This window comes from Cucumis sativus, chromosome 6 (assembly GCF_000004075.3).
Source record: "Cucumis sativus cultivar 9930 chromosome 6, Cucumber_9930_V3, whole genome shotgun sequence".
NCBI lineage: Eukaryota > Viridiplantae > Streptophyta > Magnoliopsida > Cucurbitales > Cucurbitaceae > Cucumis > Cucumis sativus.
In genome coordinates this window covers 28,827,958-28,849,774 of record NC_026660.2, presented here as the reverse complement: position 1 = coordinate 28,849,774, position 21,817 = coordinate 28,827,958, and the positions used below count along the sequence as shown (strand labels likewise).

The 21,817-nt window shown below is 34.0% G+C and overlaps 6 protein-coding genes and 1 long non-coding RNA gene across 7 annotated transcripts; 1 reads left to right on the top strand and 6 right to left on the bottom strand.

Moving 5' to 3' along the window:
• Positions 1-431: 431 nt before the first annotated feature.
• LOC105434447 (cysteine-rich receptor-like protein kinase 10) lies at positions 432-3,547 on the bottom strand. Its single transcript, XM_011660208.2, has 7 exons — positions 2,722-3,547; positions 2,081-2,224; positions 1,837-1,970; positions 1,542-1,752; positions 1,207-1,444; positions 947-1,097; positions 432-843 (listed from the first exon to the last, which is right to left on the bottom strand). The coding sequence occupies exons 1-7, from the start codon at positions 3,530-3,532 to the stop codon at positions 505-507; spliced, it is 2,028 nt and encodes a 675-aa protein (XP_011658510.2). The 5' UTR covers positions 3,533-3,547; the 3' UTR covers positions 432-504.
• A 1,152-nt stretch (positions 3,548-4,699) lies between these two features.
• LOC101208125 (cysteine-rich receptor-like protein kinase 29) lies at positions 4,700-7,073 on the bottom strand. The gene is made up of 6 exons (XM_031887778.1): positions 6,455-7,073; positions 6,193-6,332; positions 5,884-6,094; positions 5,547-5,784; positions 5,260-5,410; positions 4,700-5,134 (listed from the first exon to the last, which is right to left on the bottom strand). The coding sequence occupies exons 2-6, from the start codon at positions 6,292-6,294 to the stop codon at positions 4,805-4,807; spliced, it is 1,032 nt and encodes a 343-aa protein (XP_031743638.1). The 5' UTR covers positions 6,295-6,332; positions 6,455-7,073; the 3' UTR covers positions 4,700-4,804.
• A 194-nt stretch (positions 7,074-7,267) lies between these two features.
• On the bottom strand, positions 7,268-8,283 carry LOC116404635 (cysteine-rich receptor-like protein kinase 25). The gene has a single exon (XM_031887779.1). It carries the CDS (start codon positions 8,163-8,165, stop codon positions 7,305-7,307), a length of 861 nt encoding a protein of 286 aa, XP_031743639.1. The 5' UTR covers positions 8,166-8,283; the 3' UTR covers positions 7,268-7,304.
• A 2,101-nt stretch (positions 8,284-10,384) lies between these two features.
• Positions 10,385-15,646, bottom strand: LOC116401663 (cysteine-rich receptor-like protein kinase 29). The gene is made up of 8 exons (XM_031887776.1): positions 14,785-15,646; positions 14,388-14,528; positions 14,082-14,227; positions 13,741-13,951; positions 13,407-13,644; positions 13,161-13,317; positions 12,507-12,792; positions 10,385-11,283 (listed from the first exon to the last, which is right to left on the bottom strand). Exons 1-8 carry the CDS (start codon positions 15,572-15,574, stop codon positions 11,228-11,230), a joined length of 2,025 nt encoding a protein of 674 aa, XP_031743636.1. The 5' UTR covers positions 15,575-15,646; the 3' UTR covers positions 10,385-11,227.
• On the bottom strand, positions 10,774-11,082 carry LOC105435953 (cysteine-rich repeat secretory protein 38-like). Its single transcript, XM_011659867.2, has one exon. It carries the CDS (start codon positions 11,080-11,082, stop codon positions 10,774-10,776), a length of 309 nt encoding a protein of 102 aa, XP_011658169.2.
• On the top strand, positions 15,470-16,168 carry LOC116404636. Its single transcript, XR_004217606.1, has 2 exons — positions 15,470-15,600; positions 15,851-16,168. It is a non-coding gene; the product is annotated as an uncharacterized LOC116404636 (long non-coding RNA).
• Positions 16,169-17,334: 1,166 nt separating this feature from the next.
• Positions 17,335-21,470, bottom strand: LOC101208368 (cysteine-rich receptor-like protein kinase 29). Its single transcript, XM_031887774.1, has 7 exons — positions 20,501-21,470; positions 19,527-19,664; positions 19,286-19,425; positions 18,993-19,203; positions 18,671-18,908; positions 18,181-18,334; positions 17,335-17,850 (listed from the first exon to the last, which is right to left on the bottom strand). Exons 1-7 carry the CDS (start codon positions 21,345-21,347, stop codon positions 17,524-17,526), a joined length of 2,055 nt encoding a protein of 684 aa, XP_031743634.1. The 5' UTR covers positions 21,348-21,470; the 3' UTR covers positions 17,335-17,523.
• Between the last annotated feature and the right edge of the window lie 347 nt (positions 21,471-21,817).

Below are 21,817 nucleotides of genomic sequence, written 5' to 3'. Positions count from 1 at the left end.
CTAACATTTGATACTTTCTTTTGTTTGTTTTTTAAGTTTCAAAATCTCAATTTGATTCTTTCTTTTAGAAAAATCAATCAAATTTGTTAACAATAATATTATTGTCAACCATATTTGGATGTCACCAGTTTGAAACACCAACTAATAATTAATTATCAAAATAATTAAGTATAACTCACAACTAATATGATGATATGATGGAGAGTCAACTGCGCAAACATTCAGCAATTAGGGGCCAAAAATTGTTGTTTTACTTTTCTTTCTTTTTGTTTCCTTAATACAATTGTTGTATTAATTAGTTATATATATTAATGCATGAGAAAATTATTTTGATATGCAAATATATATTTTTTGTTAATGAAATTCCAAACTTATCAACAACAACATAGATTAACAGCTTTAATGCTGTATAATTATAGCGTTTTATAAAATTAAAAAAAAAAACAATTGTTAAAATATCATATACTTCACATTTTACAATCATAGATGAGATAACTATATCATCTAACGAGGATGCACCTCCGTAATTGAAATGTTATTCTTTGAAAGTTGAACAAATGCATTTTCACAATTAGCTCCATCGTCAGGTCTTAACAGTAGTGTGTTGTTATATCTATTTGTAGAACTATGCAAAAAGAATGCTGGTTTAGAGGGCATGGGGAGAGTGAGAGAAGAAGTACTCAACATCATAACTACTGTAGTCATTGTTGGTCGGTTTGTTACATTTTCTTGAACACACAATAGTCCAATATGAATGCATCTTATCATCTCAATTCTTGAACCAACTGTGAGTGTTGAATCTATGACATTTGAAAGTGTTCCTGCCATCCAATTTGTCCATGCCTGTGTAGCAAAAGTTCACAATAATTACACACACTGTTGTTTAGTTTCTTGATATATGTTGTCAATATGCAAGCATATTTTAAGAATTGAATCTTGTACTTACAAAGCCGGAGAGATCTTCCGAAAGTTCTTCATTGTGAAAAGAGTTGTTTTTTTGACCACTCAAAATCTCAAGCACTAAAATACCGAAACTATACACATCTGTTTTTACTGAGAACCGTCCATGTATTACATACTCTGGAGCCATGTAGCCACTATGAAAATAACAACAATAAATTATTATTATTATTATTTAGTTCAATAGTCGTGGGTGAGAAACAATAAATTATTAAGGTAAAAAAGAACAATTAAATTTGTACGTACTAAGTTCCCACAACTTTATTCGTATTTCCTTGAGTCTGGTCTACTTCAAACAATCTTGCCATACCAAAATCTGAAATCTTTGAATTCATATCTAAATCCAACAAAATATTGCTAGCTTTAAGATCACGATGTATGATTCGATGTTGAGAATCTTCATGAAGGTAAACAAGTCCTCGCGCAATGCCGTTTATGATCTTGCAACGTGCTTCCCAATCTAATAATGTCCGCTTTGCAAAATCTATATCAATCCTCATTCATTCAATGATAATTTGTCAAATATATATAAGAAAAAGTGTAAACCAAAGAAAATAAAACAAACCAAGGTTAGGTTATACCAAATATAAAGTGGTCAAGGCTGCCATTTGGTATAAACTCATATATAAGAAGTCGTTCACTCCCTTGCAAACAGAATCCCAATAGCCTAACTAAGTTTCGATGTTGAAGCTTTAGCATTAAAAGAACTTCGTTTTTGAATTCAACATCCCCTTGTTGTGAATTATTCGCAAGCCTCTTCACAGCTATAGCTCGTCCATCAGCTAGCTTACCCTAAACATATTAGAAGTTATGATTTAATTATTTTACTTTAGAGCTAGCCAAATCATCATTAGCAGCAATTCATATCTTATAAACAACTCCAAATCCACCCTGTCCAAGCTTGTTTTCACTTGCAAACTCATTTGTTGCGACCTTAATGCTATCAAAATCAAATTGAATCATCTCCACAATGCTAATTATTTCATTACTGGTGCCTCCATCAGATATATCTAGGCATAGATTATCAGGACGTACATGAAAATCAAATTCATTTTTAGGATTAAAGCATATATATTAAACTGTATGCCCATCTAAAAAAACAGATCAGAAATATTCATACCCTGGAAATTGTCCGATGGTCTTTTGCGTTTTTTCTTTATCAGTATCAAAATGGTAACAAGAAGAATGACAGCAGCCGAAACGATGGTCACCATAATAATTACAAAAGTAGTTCTACTTCTACCACTATTGTCGTAATTATTTTCTGATTAAAAAACAAAACAAAGAAAGTAATAGGAGTTTAATATGCATAACCAACCCAAGTTCAACTATATGATCCACTAAATTTAACTGTAAATTAAGGAAGAACAGAAAAGAACATGGGGTGAGAGATTTCAACCTGATATTGAAATAGAGTGTTGAAACAAGAAATAATAAGAATACATTTTTTTCTTTTACTTAGAAACCTTATTCTTTTAATTAAACACATGTAAAATTTAAAATCAATTGGGGTTATTGTAAATAAATTAATTAAAAAAAAAAAAAACCCAAATTTGACCGGAAATTTCAAGTTTTTTTCCCCAATTTTTTTGAAAATCCAAACCTCCTTACAAATTTACAATATTGGTTGCAAAGTAATAATAATAAATCAACAAAAAAACCATAAAAAAATTCTCAGAACTTAATCTAAAAAATTAACCAACAGATTCATATTTTAGAAGAATGTATAATTAGATATTATATTAAATTATTAAAATGTACCATGTGCGGGGGAAGGAGATGGAGGCGAAGGTGGAGGCCACATAAGCAGAGGCAGAGGGGAAGGTGGAGGCGGAAGCGGAGCATAGACGGGATGGAGCTCATAAGCGAGTTGACAACTAGTTGCAGCTAATCTGACCCCTATGCTGGCATTACAACAACTAGGAAGAGAAGCTTGAAGCTGATTGAGGCAATCAAAACAGTCCAAATAAGACAAATCAGGAAAACAATCAACCAATCCATATACGGTATCCATACTCGGACTTCGAACCTTCTCCCCTCCCCAAGCTGACTTTTGAATCGAACTCCCTGACGAAGCTTCCATTTTCAACCGATCAAACAAACTTCTCAGCGCCTCATTGAACCCAACCCAGTCTTCCACTTTTACAAGGTTGAATAAAAACAACTGCACACTGTTGTCTTTCACCCCGTAAATAGAGTTGTTTGAGTAACGAATTTGACAATCCTGGTACAATCCTTCTGCCTCTTTCTGGTTTGGACAATCTTGAGTAATCCTCAGCGTTGAGTTATACACACACCTTCTACATTGTTCCAACTCAACACCTCCACGGCAGAGCGCTAAAGCCGTGGCTCGGTCCGGGTCTTGGCCTGAAGTTCCGTTGTAGTAACCATAATCGATGTAGCTGGTTTTGGAAGAGATGGAGAGAAGTACGGTGTCGAGATTTTTCTTGAAAGTGGTGTTTTTGGTGTAGTTGCCAGCTTTGTTGGAACAAGTAACTTGTAAAAAGGGTGGCAGCTGTGAAGTTGTGTGAAACATGAAGTATGGGAGTGGCAGTATGAAGGAGTAGAGCATGAAATAGAAGTTGGTTTCCCAAATCAACCTACAACCCATCTCTTAGTTACCTATTTGATTACATTCTCTCAAAAATTCTACATAAGTATTTATTAAACACTTCTCACAGCTAGCTTTGCCGTTCGACTACGTGGAGAAACAGTTATTAAAGCTTTCTTCTTTTTTCTCAAAAAAAATATCAGTTTATCTTGTTCAAAGTCTAAGTTCGGTCACTTTCTTAGAAAAGTCAATGGAATTTATTTATTGAAATAAAAATAAGATTAGATTAATCATGGTCATGTTGAATCCACTAATATCAATAATTAGCATGTAGTTAAGGAACTATCAACAAAGTTTATTTCTTTACGAGTAATTAAGTAAGTCATTGACACAACAAAATTATTTCAATTGGAAAGCCGCCTTTCAAAGCAAAGGGTGATGACGACGACTCACTTTTTTTTTTCTGAAATTCTCATTTTTTCTCTTTGAAACTCCCAGTTGATTGATAATTGATATCTCAATAACGTCATTTACGTCGGTAAAGTGAATGAAATTTGTTAACAAGATTTTCTGCGTACAAGAAGACTACGGTTGCGTAACATATGAGTTTCCATTGCCTCCCTATAAAAATGGCAATGCAAACAGCAGATGATGCATAACCTAGCTAGCTACATCAGACAATGAATCATATTATCATTGAAATTTTTTAATTGATAGGAAAGGGTCACTTTACTTGCCCAATTAATTTTTTTCATTATTTTTCGTTTGTCTTCGAAAAAAATGTTAAAATATCATTATAGTCGATGTATTTTCAAATTTCAAATTTTTATATTTATATTTTTATTGAAAGTCAAAGTAAATAAATTGTGGGTGAAAAGTTATATGTTTCACCGGTGGCCGATACTGATCTTTGTTGGCTGCTGCTTTTCTTTCACAGGAAGATAATATCATCACACAAAGACAATGCTTTCTTTTTCTTCATCAATTTTGGATCACTTCTTTATCTTGTTCGTCACATCTTTCATCTTCATGTGAATTTCTTCCTATTATCTTCATAACCTTACTTGCAAATATATTGTTCTTAGAAGTTAAAGTATGATGAGAGAGAATCCACGAATAAGTTTGCCTAAAGGGTATATGAACAGATGATACTGGAACCAACTTTGAAAAGTTTGTTGAATAACAAAATACATTCAAATAACAACTCATTTAATGCTTAAATTTTATTTACATAAAAATAGAAAAAACAACCGTTCAAATAACAAATACTTTACAACCATAGATGTTGACAATCTAACGAGGATGAATTTCTGTGATTGAAATATTATTTCTCGAATATTGATCAGACACGCTTTCACTATTAGATTCATCTGATCTCAACGTTGTGTCATATCTATTTGTAGTAGTATGCATAAAAAATGCTGGTTTAGAGGGTATAGGAAGAGTGAGAGAAGCACTACTTAGCATCATAACTACTGAAGTCATTGTGGGTCGATTTGCTATATTTTCTTGTACACACAATAGTCCAATGTGAATGCATCGTATCATCTCAAATCTTAAACCAGAGGTAAGTGTTGAATCTATGACATTCGAAATTGTTCCTGCTCTCCAATTTGTCCATGCCTGTAAGAAAATTAACAATCTTTGCCTTATATATATATCACTTATGAAGAACATATATACTATTCTTAATTGCATGATATGTTGTCATGCAAGGAGATTTTAAGAATTAAATCAGAGGTACTTACGAAGCTTGAGAGATCTTCCGAGGTTTCTCCACTGCAAAAATTACTGTTTTTTCTACCACTTACAGTTTCGAGGACCAAAACACCAAAGCTAAAGACATCTGATTTTACCGAAAAAAGTCCATGTATTACATATTCGGGAGCCATATAGCCACTGTAAAAATAATATCAATAACTTTTGAGATAGTATAATTCAATTATTATCAATAAGTGATAGCATAGAATGATTGACAAAAATAAATTATTCAAAAGTATTATAAAGGAAAAATAAATAAATAATTTATACTTACTAAGTTCCTACGATTCTACTTGTATTGCCTCGAGTCTGGTCTACTTCGAACAATCTTGCCATACCAAAATCTGAAATCTTTGAATTCATATCTATATCTAATAAAATGTTGCTAGCTTTAAGATCACGATGTACGATTCGAAGTCGAGAATCTTCATGAAGGTAAAGAAGCCCTCGTGCAATGCCATTTATGATTTTGTAACGTGTTTCCCAATCTAAGAGTCTTCGCTTTTCAAAATCTACACATCGCGTCATCCAATTATTGGTCAATTAATTATAAGAAAGGATGTCTTTTCCATACATTAAATTTAGACCAGAGAAAGAAACCAAGATTATACCAAATAAAAAGTGGTCAAGACTGCCATTTTCTACAAACTCATATATGAGAATTCTTTCGGTTTGTTGCGAACAGAATCCCATTAGCCTAACCAAGTTTCGATGTTGAAGCTTTAGCATCAATAGGACTTCATTTTTGAATTCAACATCTCCTTGTTGTGAATTATTCGCAAGCCTCTTCACAGCTATAAGTTGTCCATTAGGTAACTGACCCTGAAAATATCACTAAATAACTATAACAATCTAATAATAATTACATGATCATCACTTTACTCTCCTTAAATATTAGTTATGATTTGTTTAATTTATACCTTATAAACAACTCCAAATCCACCTTGTCCAAGCTTGTTTTCAATTGCGAAGTCATCTGTTGCGGCTTTAATGCTATCAAAATCAAATTGAATCATCTCCATACTGCTAATTTCATTTTCGGTGTCTTCATAAGATATATCTAAGCCAAGATTATTAGAACGTACATGAACATCAAATTCATTTTTATGATTAAAAAAAACTTCACAACCGAAGCATATATTATCAAACCGTCCATCTAAAAAAACAAAGGAACATTCATACCTTCAAAATTGTCTGATGGTCTCTTGTGATTTTGCTTCCTCAATATCAAAATGATAAAAATGGCAACAAGCAGAATGGCAACAGAAACGACCGTCACTGTGATGATTACAATAGTTTTAGTTCTACCAGTATTGTCGTTATTTCCTGATACAAGAAGACCAAAAAGCTAAATCCAAGTTCAGAAAATCAACTACAAGTTAAGGAAGAACAAACAAACAAACAAAAACATAAAAAAATAATATGTCAAAGTATGATAATTGTGAGTATTAAAATAGAGTATCACTGCTACTTACCAATGCCATTGTAAATTAGGGGTCTAGACTGACCTTTGTAAAATCTTAAAAATACTTCTTCTTCTTTTTTTTAACCTACATCACTATTTTAAGTATTTAGGGAGTCCATCTAAATATGCCTTTAAATGAGATTACATCTAAAATTAAGACCAAACATTCAAACCATAATTCATAAATTTTGGCTAGAAGCTAAGCCTTGAATTATGAATTTGGGTTGAAATCCATTGGCCATCAATAGAAATGACCAAGATTCAAGTTTTTTTTTTTCTTTTTTTTTTTTGGTCACAGTACTAAATCCTTTGTTTCGAAAAGCAAATCCGTTTGAAATATTAGTTGAAAAAAAAAAGTCATCCAAAACCAAAAAATATAACTTACCGAAATGATGATTAATTTTTGTTAGAAATACAATTTAACTCAACCACAAATTCATAATTCCGATTCAATTACATGAGAGAAGAAAGGATAAAGAAATCTGAATTCAAACTTAATCGTAAAAACTACATTATCTAAAAGTCAAACACGCACAAAAACAAAAGTAGTAATTTTTATTCATGACATCAATTTTTCCCCATAAGTGTACCAGGTTTCGGAGACGAAGTTGGAGATAGCAAGGCCAGAGGAGAAGGAGGCGGTGGAGGAGAATAAGGAGGCGGGGGTGGAGTTGGAGGTAGGGGATAAATGGGGTGGAACTCATAATTGAGTTGACAACTAGTTGCAATTAATCTCACCCCTATACTCGCATTACAACAACTTGGGATAATAGTTTGAAGATTACGAAGGCAATCAAAACAACCCAAATAAGACAAATCAGGATAGCAATCAACCAACCCATAAACTGTATCCATACTTGGACTTCGAATCTTCTCCCCTCCCCAAGCCGACTTCAGAACAGAGCTCCCCAACGCCGCCTCCTTCCTCAGCCCATCAAGCAAATTCCACAACGCATCATTGAACCCCACCGGATCATCTGCTGTTCGAAGGTTCCAGAAGAAAACCTGGGGACTGCTGTCTTCCATGCCGTAAATAGAGTTGTTTGAGTAACGAATTTGACAGTCTTGATACCATCCCGCTGCTTCTTTCTGGTATGGACAATCTTGAGTGATTCTGAGGGTGGAGTTATAGACACAGCTTCTACATTGTTCTAAGGGAACGCCTCCACGGCAAAGAGCTAGAGCGGTGGCTCGGTCGGGGTTGTGGCCGGAAGTGGCGTTATAGAAACTGTAATTATTGAAACGCGTGTTGGAAGAGATGGAGAGAAGTACGTTGCTGAGGTTTTTGCTGAAAGTGCTGTTTTTTGTGTAGTTGCTGTTGTTGGAACAGGTGCGGAATAAAAAATCTGGCTGAGAAGTAGTGGGAAATATGAAGTGTGCGGCTGCGAGAATGAAGAAAAGGGGTTTGATCAAACGTAAGCTTCCCATCTGATCTCTTCCTATTTCCCTCTCTCAAAGTCCTATGAATTTAAACTTCTAAGACAGGTTTGATTGACCGTTGACTCCCTGGAGCATCTTTTATTAAACTTAGTATTCCAGTCTTCCAATCCAAGTTTAAGAAATATGAAGATGTCCATGTTGATTTAAATAATCATAATACTTTTAAAACTTCTCAAAAAAAAAAAAAAAAAACAGTAAACTTGCTTATAATAATGAAATATGTTAGAAGTGAACTTAGCTTGACATGATTTAAAAGATAGGATGATGATTGTTGTTGTGGTAAAAGATAAGAGTGGGAATGGAATATAATTTATGTGGCACGTAAAACATATATAATTCATGAATTGTGACGTCTCAAATCTCTTGTGGATTGTGGATTATAATTCACCTTAACATTTAGTGCAGTCTCTAATGATTTAGAAGAAGGTCAAAAGAAGGAAGCAGCCTGGCACACACCATACAATATTATATAATATAAATTGATACGATGAAGAGTCAGCTAAGGATTGATTGAGCAACATATAATTTGTATATAATGTACGATAAAATGAATGGAGACAAAATGAAAGTGGAGTATGGTACTGGTGCAGGCGCTATCCCAGTAGACCTCTTCAACATATCTTTGTTTAACAAATTATGTGATCATACTCCATAATTTATATAACAAAATTTGCTATCAGATGCCTGTCACTCATTTAATCAATATTGCAAATACGACGAAATAATAGATAAAAGTTATTCTCTTGCTAATTACTTAGAATTTCTTCTAGTTTTGTCCACTGCTTTCATTTCAGCTGCTGCCTCTCCTTCTCCCTTCCTAGCCATCGACGTGCCACTCCTCTTCTGTTTCATGCTCAGTTAGTTAGTCCCCGCCTACTTTCACATTATTTGATGAATGGACTATTGGTAGTAATGGTATGACGCTTTTGCTTTCCACCCATCTTTTAAAGAGATAGTTGCAAATTTAGCAATTAAATTCAAATTAATTAAGTATATAGCACAATTTTAAAAGATTTGCAAATATAGCAAAATTTGTCAAATTCTATCAATGATATAAGTCTATCACTAATAGATCATGTTGCAAATATTGGTCTATCACTGATATACCATATAAAGTCAGCGATACAAGTCTATCAGCGATAGTTTTGCTATATTTGCAATTTTTTTTAAAATGTTGCTATATTCTTAATTATTATTGTTAAAATAGTCATCTATTGCAATTTTCCTTTTTCAAAATGGTGTCGCTTTTCGAGATTCAATGTGTTTAAGCCTTTTTAGTGAAATCTCGGACAAGAGATCCTATATATGTGTGTGTCAAATCTTAGCCAAGTTTTTGCAATATTTTATCTTTTCCAAAATTTTTGTTTACATTCAAGTTGGAGATTGAGCACTATTTCTAATTTGTCAAAATTAATATTTAATGTTAGCAATAATTTTTTTATTATTTCTAACTGCGTGTTCTTTTTACACTGCAACATCAATTTTCTTTTCCCAAACCCTAAAAATGATAAAGATGAACTTATTTGCAAAAAAAAAAAAGGGAAAAAAAAGTCAATGGCTTAATTTAATTAAATGTATCTAATAAAATTACTAAATTGCCTCTAAGTTTAAACAAAATAAATCAATGGGATCTTGAATTTTTGTCCAATCATTTACTCTAAAACCTTTTTTATTTAAATTATCAATTTACCAGAAATTTAATCTAAGAGATAGAATAAGAATTTTAATTACATATCAACCTAACACTTTTATATTAAATTATTAAATTTAATTTAGAATTTTAAGTTATTGTTATTTAATTATTATTATTAAGGGCTATATAACTCGTTGTATTGTGCTTTCTGTCTCTTGTTGTATATCAATTATCATACCATATAAGAACAATAAGAAAAAAGAACCATAACTCTTATCTGGTGCCATTGTCTCTGGCTGTATTATATATATCAATCATACTATGTCTGTTGAATTCACAAATAAAAAATACTCCATTCTCATTCTCATTTTATTTTGAAAACCTCATAAACAATACTTCTTTTTTCTATTAACATTTTTAAAAACCTAATCAGATTTTGAAACTTTAAAAGGTAGTTTTCAAAATCTCGTTGTCTTTAGAATTTGACCAGAAAATTCAAATGTTTTTATATAAGACACAGATTTTACTAAAAAGAAAAACAACTATTTTTACTAAATTGAAGCAGTTTGAGATATGCATATATAAAGTGAGTTGTTAAGTTGTTTTTGGTGGGTTGGTCATTAATTTGTTTTACAGGACTAAGAGTTAGAGACGAAAAAAGGCCAAATCAATCCCCTAGTTTGACTCCGATTACATCCTCAAATCGGATCCCAACGTCCCTTTCACTTTCAAATTCCCATGAAGTGCAAGAAGTAGAGTATCAGTACCTGGTGTTGGGAGAGGAGATGAGGAGGGAAAACCATTGGGCGTCGGATCAAAGAAAGTATAGTTTTCATATCTCATAACACACCCACCCCTAAATATCCTTGCTTCCATCCTCGCTTCAGAGATCAGCACCAAACCCTCACCTACGCACTTATCGCAATCCCCCGACGACATGTCGGGAATGCACTGCACAAGCCCCTACACAGTTTCATTCCCAGCCGATATCTCCCCCTTCCCCAGTTTACGATCAGTCCGATTCCCTGAAGCAGCCTCCTCTCTTAGTCTCCCCATCAACCTCTTCACTCCCTCAACGAACCTATCCGGGCCCGACGACGCCTTATTTCCGTTAAAAATCGACTCCATTCCCCAGTCGTAATTTCCACTACTACTCCCTGAGTACCGAAGTAAGCACTGATCGTACCACACGATTCCCGCCTTCTCATTGGGGCAAACCGTTAGAATAATCTTCTGACTCGATTCCTTCACGCAAATCTTGCATATATCCATTGAAATATCTCCGATGCAGAGGGCGACGGAGTTCACTCTGTCTGCCTCCTCTCCAGCCGACAGATTGTAAAAGCCGTAATTTATCAACTGGGGATCGGAGGACACCGTTGAAAGTAGGGTTTCTAGATTTTTCCAGTAAATGTTGTTAGGGAGGGTGCTGTTGTTGCCGGCGTCTGGACATGAAGATCTCGCGAAGTCTCGCTGGGAAATGGTGGGATAGATCATGATCATCATGTGTATGAGAAATACAGTGCAATGAAAAATAAATCTTCTCCAACTCCTTATGATCTCCATCAATTAAACATGGAATAATTCCAATTCCAAATCCAACGAGGTGCCTCTGTCTTAATTCATTATGTAGGGCATGTTTGAATTGATTGTTTAAGTGTTTAAAAAAAGTTTAGGAGTGAAAAAAGTGTTTATAGGATTAACGTGGAGTTCAGGAATATCTATAAAGACAAAGTTAACCATTTTCTACTAAGCACATAATTCAATCCTTTTATTTATTCAAAGCTTCTTCTCTGTTGAGACAAGCCAATTAATAATTACATCAAGCATTTCAGCACTATCATATTCCTTAGTACAAATCAAATGATAATTTTGTTAAAACAATGCTTATCATTTGTTTTGATATTTTAAATGTGTGGCGGGATATACCTTAAATAATGTAGCAGGCGATTAGAGATGAGAGAGCTGTAGTGTCTCATTAATTAAGGGGAGAGTGAGTTGACCGGCGGCCTTTAAACATATTGTGCGTTAGGTTATGATTGGGGAGTAAACTTTATAAATTTGTTGGCCAGTTTTCATGTGAAGGCTAAGTGGGTCAAATGAACAAGTGGGATCTGTATGTCTCAAAAACACAATAAAATAGTACCATAAACTGTCCCTTAGGGTTCATACCACTAAAAAAATCTTTTTCTACTGTTTTCTTTTTCTTTTTTTAATTCTATACTATATTAGAATGAAATGAGAATTTAATTCTATAATTTTCATATCCCCATGAAGCATATATAAGAATAAAAGCTAATTCTAAAGCTGTAATAAGATAAATTTTATTTAAATAATGTATAAGATCCATGAATTTAAAAGTAAAAGTTTTATTATAGCATAACACAGCTGAATAATCTATTTGAATTATTTATAATTTTATTGATATCATGGAGAGTGAACTACAGATTCATTCAGCAAAATTATTTTTATAATATATATGATAAGTATGAATTTCAAAAATAGAAAGCAAAAAAAAAAAAAAATCGTTAAATGGAACTTAAAACATTTCGATTGAACACTACACATATACAAGTAGGAAAGAAACTTAAAGGTTACAGAGCTCACAATGATTTTTATATCGAGATGAAATACATCGTAACACATGAAACTACACATAGAGAGTTAACGAGCAGAAAAATCAGAAATGGACATACCATTTTGTGAAGCTGGAAGAGTAGCAGTTGGGAAATTATGTGAATTTGAGTAGACGTCGTTATTAGTACTGTACAAAAGGAAGGCAGGTTTAGAGGGAAGAGAGAGGGTGATAGGGAAGTTGTTTAGCATCAAAACTATCGCAGCCATTGTTGGTCGATCCACCACATTCTCTTGAACACATAACAATCCAATTTGAATACATCTTATCATTTCAACGTTCGTACCTGATATTAGTATCTCATCTATTACATTTTCAGGTTTTCCTTCCCTCCAACTTTTCCATGCCTGCAAAAAAATCTACCATCAATCTATATGATGTTAATGAAAAATACACTAATTATGATTTATGTGATATAATAATTAATTAATTGCAAGTTGCAACCTCTCGTTCTTTCCTTTATTTTCTTTAAGAAACATATTTGCTGTATGATCTTGATCTGCAACTATTATTTTTTTGACCACTCACTCAATTGTTCAACCACGCTTATAATGGCCACTCGATAAGCTCTTCTTCCTCCTTTTCCAATCTTTTGTTTTAGTTTTTTTTTTTTATTGTTGGAGTGGGTTACATCCAAATTATTCCTTAACTTATCATTCACAAAATAGAAATATTTTTTCTGTAAGATCTTCAATCATGTGTAAAATATACTTACAAAGTTTAAAAGATCTACGTCTCGCTCTCCGTTATTGTTGCAAAAATCAATATTTTTCTCGCCACTTATAATCTCAAGAATTAGAACTCCAAAACTAAACACATCTGATTTTGGTGAGAATTCTCCATGATATGCATATTCGGGAGCCATATAACCACTGCAAAAGAAAAAATAAACGTTAAGAAAATTGTTCAAATTTAACCTTAACATATAGAGGATGTCATAGTGAAAATTATTAAAACTTACTACGTTCCCACAATTTTTTGAGTATGACATCGAGTCTCGTCTAATTTGAATAACCTTGCCATGCCAAAGTCTGCAATTTTAGGATTCATTTGTCCATCCAACAAAATATTGCTAGCTTTAAGATCACGATGAACGATTCGAATGCGGGAATCTTCATGGAGGTATAGCAATCCTCGAGCAATACCGTTTATAATTCTGTACCGTGTTTTCCAATCCAAAAGTGTGCGTTTGACAATATCTACTCCATAATGCAGGCACGTACTAAGATTTTTGAATATATGTTAATTTCAATTAATAAAAGAAGAAGATGAATAAAATTAAAATGAATTTATACCGAAAATGAAGTGATCAAGGCTGGCATTTGGTAGAAACTCATATATGAGAAGCCTTTCATTTCCATCCAAGCTAAATCCTAGCAGCTTAACTAAGTTCCTGTGTTGAAGCTTGGCCACTACAAGAACTTCATTTTTGAATTCCAAGTCTCCTTGATTTGAATCTCTCGAGAGCCTCTTCACTGCTATGTCTTGTCCATTACTCAACTTTCCCTGAATTAGTCAATGCACAATATATATATATAGTTTGTTAACATTCAAAGTGTTATTTTGATCGAATTTTACTGCCAATTCTAAAATCACTACTTTATCTATCAATCTCAAATGTACGACTAATTTGTACCCTGTAGACAGCTCCAAATCCACCTTGTCCAAGTTTATTTTTATCTGAGAATTCATTTGTTGCTACTTTGATCGTCTCGAAATCAAATTGAATTGCCTCCACGTTGCTAATTTCACTTGTTGCTTCTTGGAAGGCAATACCTTTAACTGTTTACATATTCAACTTAAAAATTGAAACCTCAATCAATTTAAGGGACTAAATCAATAACAAATACTTCAATTACACACACACACATATATATATCCAGGCTCAGTTTATTATTTATTATATTTTTGTCAAGAATATAATATATATATCGAGGCTTACTTTGAATTTCATCAGATGGTATTTTTTTTCGTCTTTTCATTAGCAAGACGAAGTAAATAGCAATAGAAAGAATGACGATTGAAAGAATTGACACTATTATGACTATGATAGCAGTAGTTTTGCCTTTGCCTCTCTTGCTTCCTGCAAAAATTACAAGCATAAGAAAAATGTTGTGGTGAAGTGTAGAAAAATATTGAAGATAGAGTGTTTTTTACACAAGCATAAGGTTAGTTTTTGCTTTGTTTAGTGGCCCCTGACTGGATCAAGGCTAGGAATTCCCCAATTTGACTGGGTATGGTCAATCTTGAGGTTTTAATTAAATCTGGTCCTTGACCCTTACCGAGAAATTTATAATTGGCCTTATATGAAAGTGGAGGTTAAGTTAGAAATGGAGTACCGGGAGTTGGCCCTGGTAGAGGCGATGAGGAGGGAGAGGCATTAGCAGTCGGTTTAAAGAATATATAATTCTCATATCGCAAAACACAACCACCCCTAAATATTCTTGCTCCCATCCTTGCTTCAGAGATCAGCGCCAAACCCTCACCAATGCAGTTGTCGCAATCCCCTGACGACATCTCGGGCATACACTGCACAAGCCCGTACACTGTTTCATTCCCCGCCGATATCTCCCCTTTCCCCATTTTCCTCGTCGAATTCCCTAAAGCAGCCTCTACTCTTAGTCTCCCCATTAATCTCTTCACTGCCTCAACGAACTTATCCCGGTTCGTCGACGCCTTATTGCCGTTGAAAATCGATTCCCTTCCCCAATCGTAATTCCCACTGCCCGAGTACCCAAGTAAACACTGATTGTACCACACGATTCCGCCATTCTCGCTAGGGCAATCCTCTAAAATCTTCCAACTCGATTCATCCACGCAAATCCTGCATCTTTCTGTTGAAGTATCTCCAATGCAGAGGGCGATGGCGTTCACTCTCTCTGCCTCCTCTCCGACTGTGAGATTGTAAAAGCCGTAATTTATCAACTGGGGATCCGAGGACACGGACGAAAGTAGGGATTCTAGATTTTTCTGGTAAGTGCTGTTGAGGATGTTGCTGTTGCCGGCGTCTTGACATGAAGATTTGGCGAAGTCTAGCTGGGAAATGGTGGGATGAATGTAAATCATGAGTGTGAGTAATACAGTGTAAAGGAAAATAAGTGTTTTCCAAGTCCTTATGATCTCCATCATTCAAATCATGGAATCATTCCAACCAGGTGCCAATAGTTATAAAACCTACTATATGGGGAGGGGAGTTTTTCATTAAACTTTGGTCTCTGTTTTATTCATTTAGTATACTTTCTTGGCTAGACCACATCAATCAATTTGTTTTTTTTCCCAATAACATTACTCCGTGAATGCGATGTTAGAATATGTAATTCACATAATCAAAATTTGGTCGTGTTATTCAATTTTGATTTGTTATTCAATTTAAATGCGGTCACAGACATTATTACATTCTTGCAGGCGATGAAAGCAGAGTCGAATTAATTAACGGTGGCGTCAGTTGACAAGCAGCCTTTAAACATATTCTTCAGTTCTTCATTGGAGAGTAGACTTTTCTTCTCCAACTTTCAAAGGTTTAATCGGTCAAATGAACGGAAGGGATCCATATGTCGCAAAAACACAAGAAAATAGTGAGATCACTGTAGAGTGAATACAACAAAATAGTTATACTATGGGTTTTTGTTTTTTAATTGTATATTATATCACAAACATATATATAGGTGATTTTCAACCACAAAGTTGATAAATCACCATAATAACAAACACCCTCCAATATAATATATATACTGACCCAACAGAAGTAAGAATCTCATTTTCAAGCTACTCTGCAATTTGTTGTGCTAGAGAATTCGAACAGGCCGCAGGAGATGGTAAAAAGCTTTTGTAGATGCATCGTGGATCTCCACAATGACGGTGAGGCTAAGATTTGAAGTTCTTATCATGAACAAAGATCGAAATGGAAGTTACTGTGATCAACAACTTAATTCTTAACAAGACAAGGAAATGAAACTATCTGACAATTAGTACCATTTAATTTTTCTGTTTTTTATTCCTAAATTAATCTTAGAAATACTGCATCCATCTATTAGTTATTTTATTTCCATGCATGTGTACATTCCTAAACTAAACTTTGTTTTGTTTTCAAAATTTTGGCAAAAATTCAAAATGTTTGCTGAGAAAAAATGAAAAAAAAAAAAAAAGTAGAGTTATCTACCAAAGCCAACAAATACATACAAATGACTCATAAAAGAATTAAAAAGAATAAAACAACATTCAACTAAATATACTTTATCAGCATATGCCAATGATGATCTTCTGGTGAGGGTAGTTCTCAGTTCAGTACTACTTGGAAACTTCAATCTTAGAAGTACGAATGAATTTGGTTTTAATTAAAAATATTAGTCTAAACCATTTCTCGTCGTCCATCTAACCACTTTTAACATTGTTTATAATTAATCCATTGGTGTTACTGTACAGAGGGATCCATCGAATATTTGACCAGTATTCTTCTAAGGTTTATTCGGTCAAATAAACGAGAGAGACCATAATGTCACAGAAAATAGCAAAGATCAGTACATTAGTGAATAACACACCAAAAAGGACTTGTTATCATGAACAAAGGTGGAAATGCAGTTGCTATGTCCACGGATTTCATCCTCGTCCGGTGAGTCAATGCTTTGAATTCCAAAACTAAGACCTTACACGTTTGAATTTTTTCAAGTAACTAAGCTCTAGCTGGGCACCCTACTTTTTTCTTTTTAATTTGAAAGTTGTAATTAATATATCTAAAATTTTGTGTTTGGATGAGCACAGGAAAAAAACAGAATTGAATAATATAGGTAAATAAATATATTTAAAATCAAATGAAGTTTGATCACATTTTAGTCCGGTTTTTAGTAGAAATAAATATGTTTAAAATCATATAAACTGGTTGAAATAAATTCTGGTTGCATAAAGAGTTTGTTATATATAATAAAATTCAAGAAATGAATAATAAACTGTGTTTAACAATATCTCACTAAAGACGAATTATGATGCTTTATTTAACAATAAATACATACAAATAAAATGACACATAAAAAACATTCAAAGTTACATATATACTATTGTACCAGGCATATGTCAAGGATGATTTAGCGAGGGTAGAGCTCAGTACTTGAGGCTTCATTCTCAGAAATTTGATTAGATTTTGCTGTAGAATAACTGGCATGTCGTCCATCTGAGTTAGATTCATTGGTGTTAATATCCATGAAGAATGCAGGCTCAGAGGGTATCGGGAGACTGAGAGAAGAACTGCTTAGCATCAAAACCACTGAAGCTATTGTTGGCCGATTTGCTACATTTTCTTGAACACATAATAGTCCAATATGAATGCATCTTATCATTTCAATCCTTGAACCAACAATAAGTGTCGAATCTATCACATTTGTACTTGTCCCTGCCTTCCAATTTTTCCATGCCTACCCACACAAAAAGAAAAAAAAAATTGTATATTTAGTGAATATATGCTGCACTAAATAGTTTGAAGTTGAAAATATAAAGCAATTATATGCAAGTTTCTGGTGATAAAATATTGTATATAAGATTGAATGTTGGGTTAGAAATAATAAGATTACAAGAGAGTTATACAATGATCTGTATTACTCCAACCAGTGCAAGACTAAATTAAAACAAGTAGGGGAAGACTTTGTTTTATGACAAACTCTTCAAACAATATATGTATGTGTGTATGTATAGCAGCATGAAGTGGTTGCTATATAAGACTTTAAAGAAATACTCATAATACTTACAAAGCTGGAGAGATCTTCGGTTTTTCGATCTCCGTTGTGAAAAGAATTGTTTTTTTGGCCACACACAATTTCAAGAACTAGTATACCAAAACTAAAAACGTCTGATTTCACTGAAAATTGTCCATGCATTATATACTCAGGAGCCATATAGCCACTGTAAAATGAAGACAATAGATTATAGGAAATTGCAATGAATGACTATTTTAGCAATAATAATTAAGAATATAGCAACATTTAAAAAAAATTGCAAATATAGCAAAACTATATAGACTTCATATGGTATATCAGTGATAGACCAATATTTGCAACATGGTCTATCAGTGATAGATTTATATCATTGATAGAATTTGACAAATTTTACTATATTTGCAAATTTTTTAAAATTGTGTTATATATTTAATTAATTTGAATTTAATTGCTAAATGCAACTATCCCATAGATTATTCAAAAGTAATATAAAAAAGAATAATTAAACAAAATGTGTACTTACTATGTTCCTACAATTCTACTTGTATTGCCTTGAGTCTCGTCTACTTTGAACAATCTTGCCATACCAAAATCTGCAATCTTTGAATTCATTTCTCCATCCAACAAAATATTGCTAGCTTTGAGATCACGATGTATGATTCGAAGGCGTGAATCTTCATGAAGGTAAAGAAGTCCTCGTGCAACACCATTTATGATTTTGTATCGTTTTTCCCAATCCAGGAGTCTCCGCTTTTCAAAATCTACCATTTATGTCAATAGTATAAAAATGGCTTTTCCAATTTGTACAGACGAAAGCGAAGAACAAAGGTTAGTTATACGTATACCAAATATGAAGTGGTCTAGGCTGCCATTTGGTACAAATTCATATATGAGAAGTCTTTCACGTCCTTGCAAGCAAAATCCCAGTAGCCTAACCAAGTTTCGATGTTGAAGTTTGACCACCAAAAGAACTTCATTTTTGAATTCAACATCTCCTTGTTGTGAATTATGTGCAAGCCTCTTCACTGCAATATGTTGTCCATTAAGTAGCTTACCCTGAAAATATGAAATAAAAATATCCCTTTATTCCTCATTCTCTACGACCCCATTGATTACTACTCTTGAATTCATTTCATACCATGTAAACCGCTCCAAATCCACCCTGACCTAGCTTATTTTCATCTGAGAAGTCATTTGTTGCAATTTTAATGGTGTCAAAATCAAATTGAATCGTCACCGCAGTACTAATTTCACTAGTAGCATCTCCATGAGCAACACCTAAGAGTAAATTATGAATGAACATCAAATTCCATTGAAGGATTAAAGCTACCAAAACTGCCATCTAAGACAAACAGAGGAATTATAAAACAAACGCTCACTCTCAGACTTTTGTAGTGTTGTTTTGTGCTTTCGCTTCCTCAGTCTCAAAATAATGCAAATGCCAACAATGAGAATGCTGGCTGAAACGACGGAGACCACAACAATTATAACCGTTCTAGCTGTTTTGCCATTACTTCCTGGAAAATAATTAAAGAAGGATAAAAGCACTGGGTAATATGTGGTCACGTATGTAATTGATTCAACTATGTATCGTTTCCATTACAGTATTGCAGTGAATTTCTTCTGTGGCTAAATAATATATAGATTCACACACAAATGTTTAGTTTAGAACCACTCAAATATGTAACTTTCAGCAACAACCAACCATCAAAATACATTCTACAATAGTATGACTATGATATATTACTTTAAACCTTCCTAGTTTTACTGTTGGTGTCACGCAAAAGGCTACATACTGGCAGAGATAGTGTTTCTAACTTGTGAGCTTTCCATTTCTTAGTACAATGTGAGACTTCGGAAGTATGGAGACAATTTTTCTTTTTTTTTATATAGAAACAACTTTCGATGAAAAAAAATGAAAGAATATACGGCGTAGAAAAAACCAAGCCCACACAAAACAGGAGGTCTCTCTGCAAAAAGTGGATCCAACCCTACAAAATCAAGTAAGAAATCTTCCAAATTGAAGTCCAATGACAAGAAACATGAAAACCAACAATAGATCAAATGTCCACTACTCTTCCTATCAACCCCTAAACACCCTCCTATGCCTCTCATCCCACAACACTCACAAAGAAAATGGCCAAATAAAACGGCCCCTCTCCCTGAACAGCGGATTGAGATGGAGACAAAAAAAAAAAAAAAAAAATCAACCACAACCATGACGGTCGAATCTAGAATGGAACAAACTTGAAGAACTAAAATTGATATTTTAAAAGTTATGGGCCAAAATATAATTGAGTTAGCATGACCCAAATAGTACTGTTTCAACTTAAATTAATGACGAAAGACATACCCTCGTTTGAAGGTGAAGTTGGGGAGGGGGCTTTAACAGCTGATGGTGGAGGCTGTGCCGCCACGGACGGAGGCTGTGATGGTGGTGGAGGCGGAGACAATTCAAAGAAAGGCTGGATCTCATAATTCAATTGGCAACTAGTTGCAGTTATTCTCGCCCCTATGCTAGCATTACAACAAGCGGGAATATAGCTTTGAAGCTGACTGAGACAACCATTACAATCCAACGATGACAAATCAGGAAAACAATCAACAAGAGCGTATATCGTGTCCACACTGGGACTAGGTACGGCCAATTGACCGGCCGCAGATTTTCGAGTAGAAGTCCCTGAGGCGGCTTCGTTTCGTAGTCCATCCAACAAGCTCCTCAGTGTCTGACTGAAACCAATTGGGTCTGGAGATTTTTGAAGGTTCATATATGCTCGCATCACAGAGCTGTCCCTGACACCGAAAATAGAGTTGTTTGAGTAGCGAATTTGGCAATCTTGGTACCATCCCACAGCTTCCTTCTGGTTCGGACATTCTTGTATAATCCTGTGAGCTGAATCATTCACGCAACTCCTGCACTTTTCAAAGGCAACATTTCCACGACAAAGGGCCATAGCGGTGGCTCTGTCGGGATTTTCTCCAGAGGAGGCATTGTAGAAACCGGAATCAAAGTGATTGTTGGAAGAGAGGGAGAAAAGTACGGCGTCGAGATTTTTCTTGAAAGGGCTGTTGGTGGTGTAATTGCCTTTGTCGGAGCAAGCTTTGTCAAAAAAGGGTGGCTGAGAAATTGTGGGAAACACCAACTTTGCGAGAAAGAAGGAGAGGAAGAACAGCGTCTTTCTCAAATTGAAGCTTTCCATTTCTCAGTGAAAATCTACTGAAATGGTTGATAATGATATCAATTTTTGGTTTGGACGCGCTTCTACAAACTACCAATATATAATGAATAAAGTCAATGAATAATTTATTAGACATTGGTCCATCCTCCATCGCCATTTTCCTATTTGCGTCTCCCCAACCCAATGCTTCCAATTCCAAAACTTAAATTATTGACCCTCCTTTGAAGGAATTTCAAAGTCTTTTCTATCAATATTTTAACACATTATTTTACAATTTTGTAAATATAGTAAAATTTTCACTTCTTCATCTTAAATTTATTATTGTTCATAAGCTATCCTTTAATGACTTATTTATCTTCATCTTTTTAATGTCCTACCCATTATTTGTTTTCTTTTTTACATTAATTTTTTTGTTTTACTTTGTCTCAGTTTCGTATATCAGTATTGTGATATACTTATATTATATGTATTTGTTGGTTAATATACTTATT

Excerpts from the sequence above, each read along its gene's own strand:
- LOC116404635 (XM_031887779.1), bottom strand. The coding sequence starts at position 8,165 with ATGGGAAGCTTACGTTTGATCAAACCCCTTTTCTTCATTCTCGCAGCC.
- LOC116401663 (XM_031887776.1), bottom strand. The coding sequence starts at position 15,574 with ATGATGGAGATCATAAGGACTTGGAAAACACTTATTTTCCTTTACACT. Across the intron at positions 14,529-14,784 it reads TCTACCAGGGCCAACTCCCG|GAAGCAAGAGAGGCAAAGGC; the intron begins GTACTCCATTTC and ends TAATTTTTGCAG. Across the intron at positions 13,645-13,740 it reads CCTTGATCACTTCATTTTCG|ATATTGTCAAACGCACACTT; the intron begins GTATAAATTCAT and ends ATTATGGAGTAG.
- LOC101208368 (XM_031887774.1), bottom strand. The coding sequence starts at position 21,347 with ATGGAAAGCTTCAATTTGAGAAAGACGCTGTTCTTCCTCTCCTTCTTT. Across the intron at positions 18,335-18,670 it reads AGTAGAATTGTAGGAACATA|TGGCTATATGGCTCCTGAGT; the intron begins GTAAGTACACAT and ends TTCATTTTACAG. Across the intron at positions 17,851-18,180 it reads CCGAAGATCTCTCCAGCTTT|GCATGGAAAAATTGGAAGGC; the intron begins GTAAGTATTATG and ends TTGTGTGGGTAG.
- LOC105434447 (XM_011660208.2), bottom strand. The coding sequence starts at position 3,532 with ATGCTCTACTCCTTCATACTGCCACTCCCATACTTCATGTTTCACACA. Across the intron at positions 1,445-1,541 it reads CCTTGACCACTTTATATTTG|ATTTTGCAAAGCGGACATTA; the intron begins GTATAACCTAAC and ends GGATTGATATAG. Across the intron at positions 844-946 it reads CGGAAGATCTCTCCGGCTTT|GCATGGACAAATTGGATGGC; the intron begins GTAAGTACAAGA and ends TTTGCTACACAG.
- LOC101208125 (XM_031887778.1), bottom strand. The coding sequence starts at position 6,294 with ATGGAGATGATTCAATTTGATTTTGATAGCATTAAAGCCGCAACAGAT. Across the intron at positions 5,411-5,546 it reads AGTAGAATCGTAGGAACTTA|TGGCTATATGGCTCCCGAAT; the intron begins GTAAGTATAAAT and ends TTATTTTTACAG. Across the intron at positions 5,135-5,259 it reads CGGAAGATCTCTCAAGCTTC|GCATGGACAAATTGGAGAGC; the intron begins GTAAGTACCTCT and ends ATTTTCTTACAG.
- LOC105435953 (XM_011659867.2), bottom strand. The coding sequence starts at position 11,082 with ATGGATATATGCAAGATTTGCGTGAAGGAATCGAGTCAGAAGATTATT.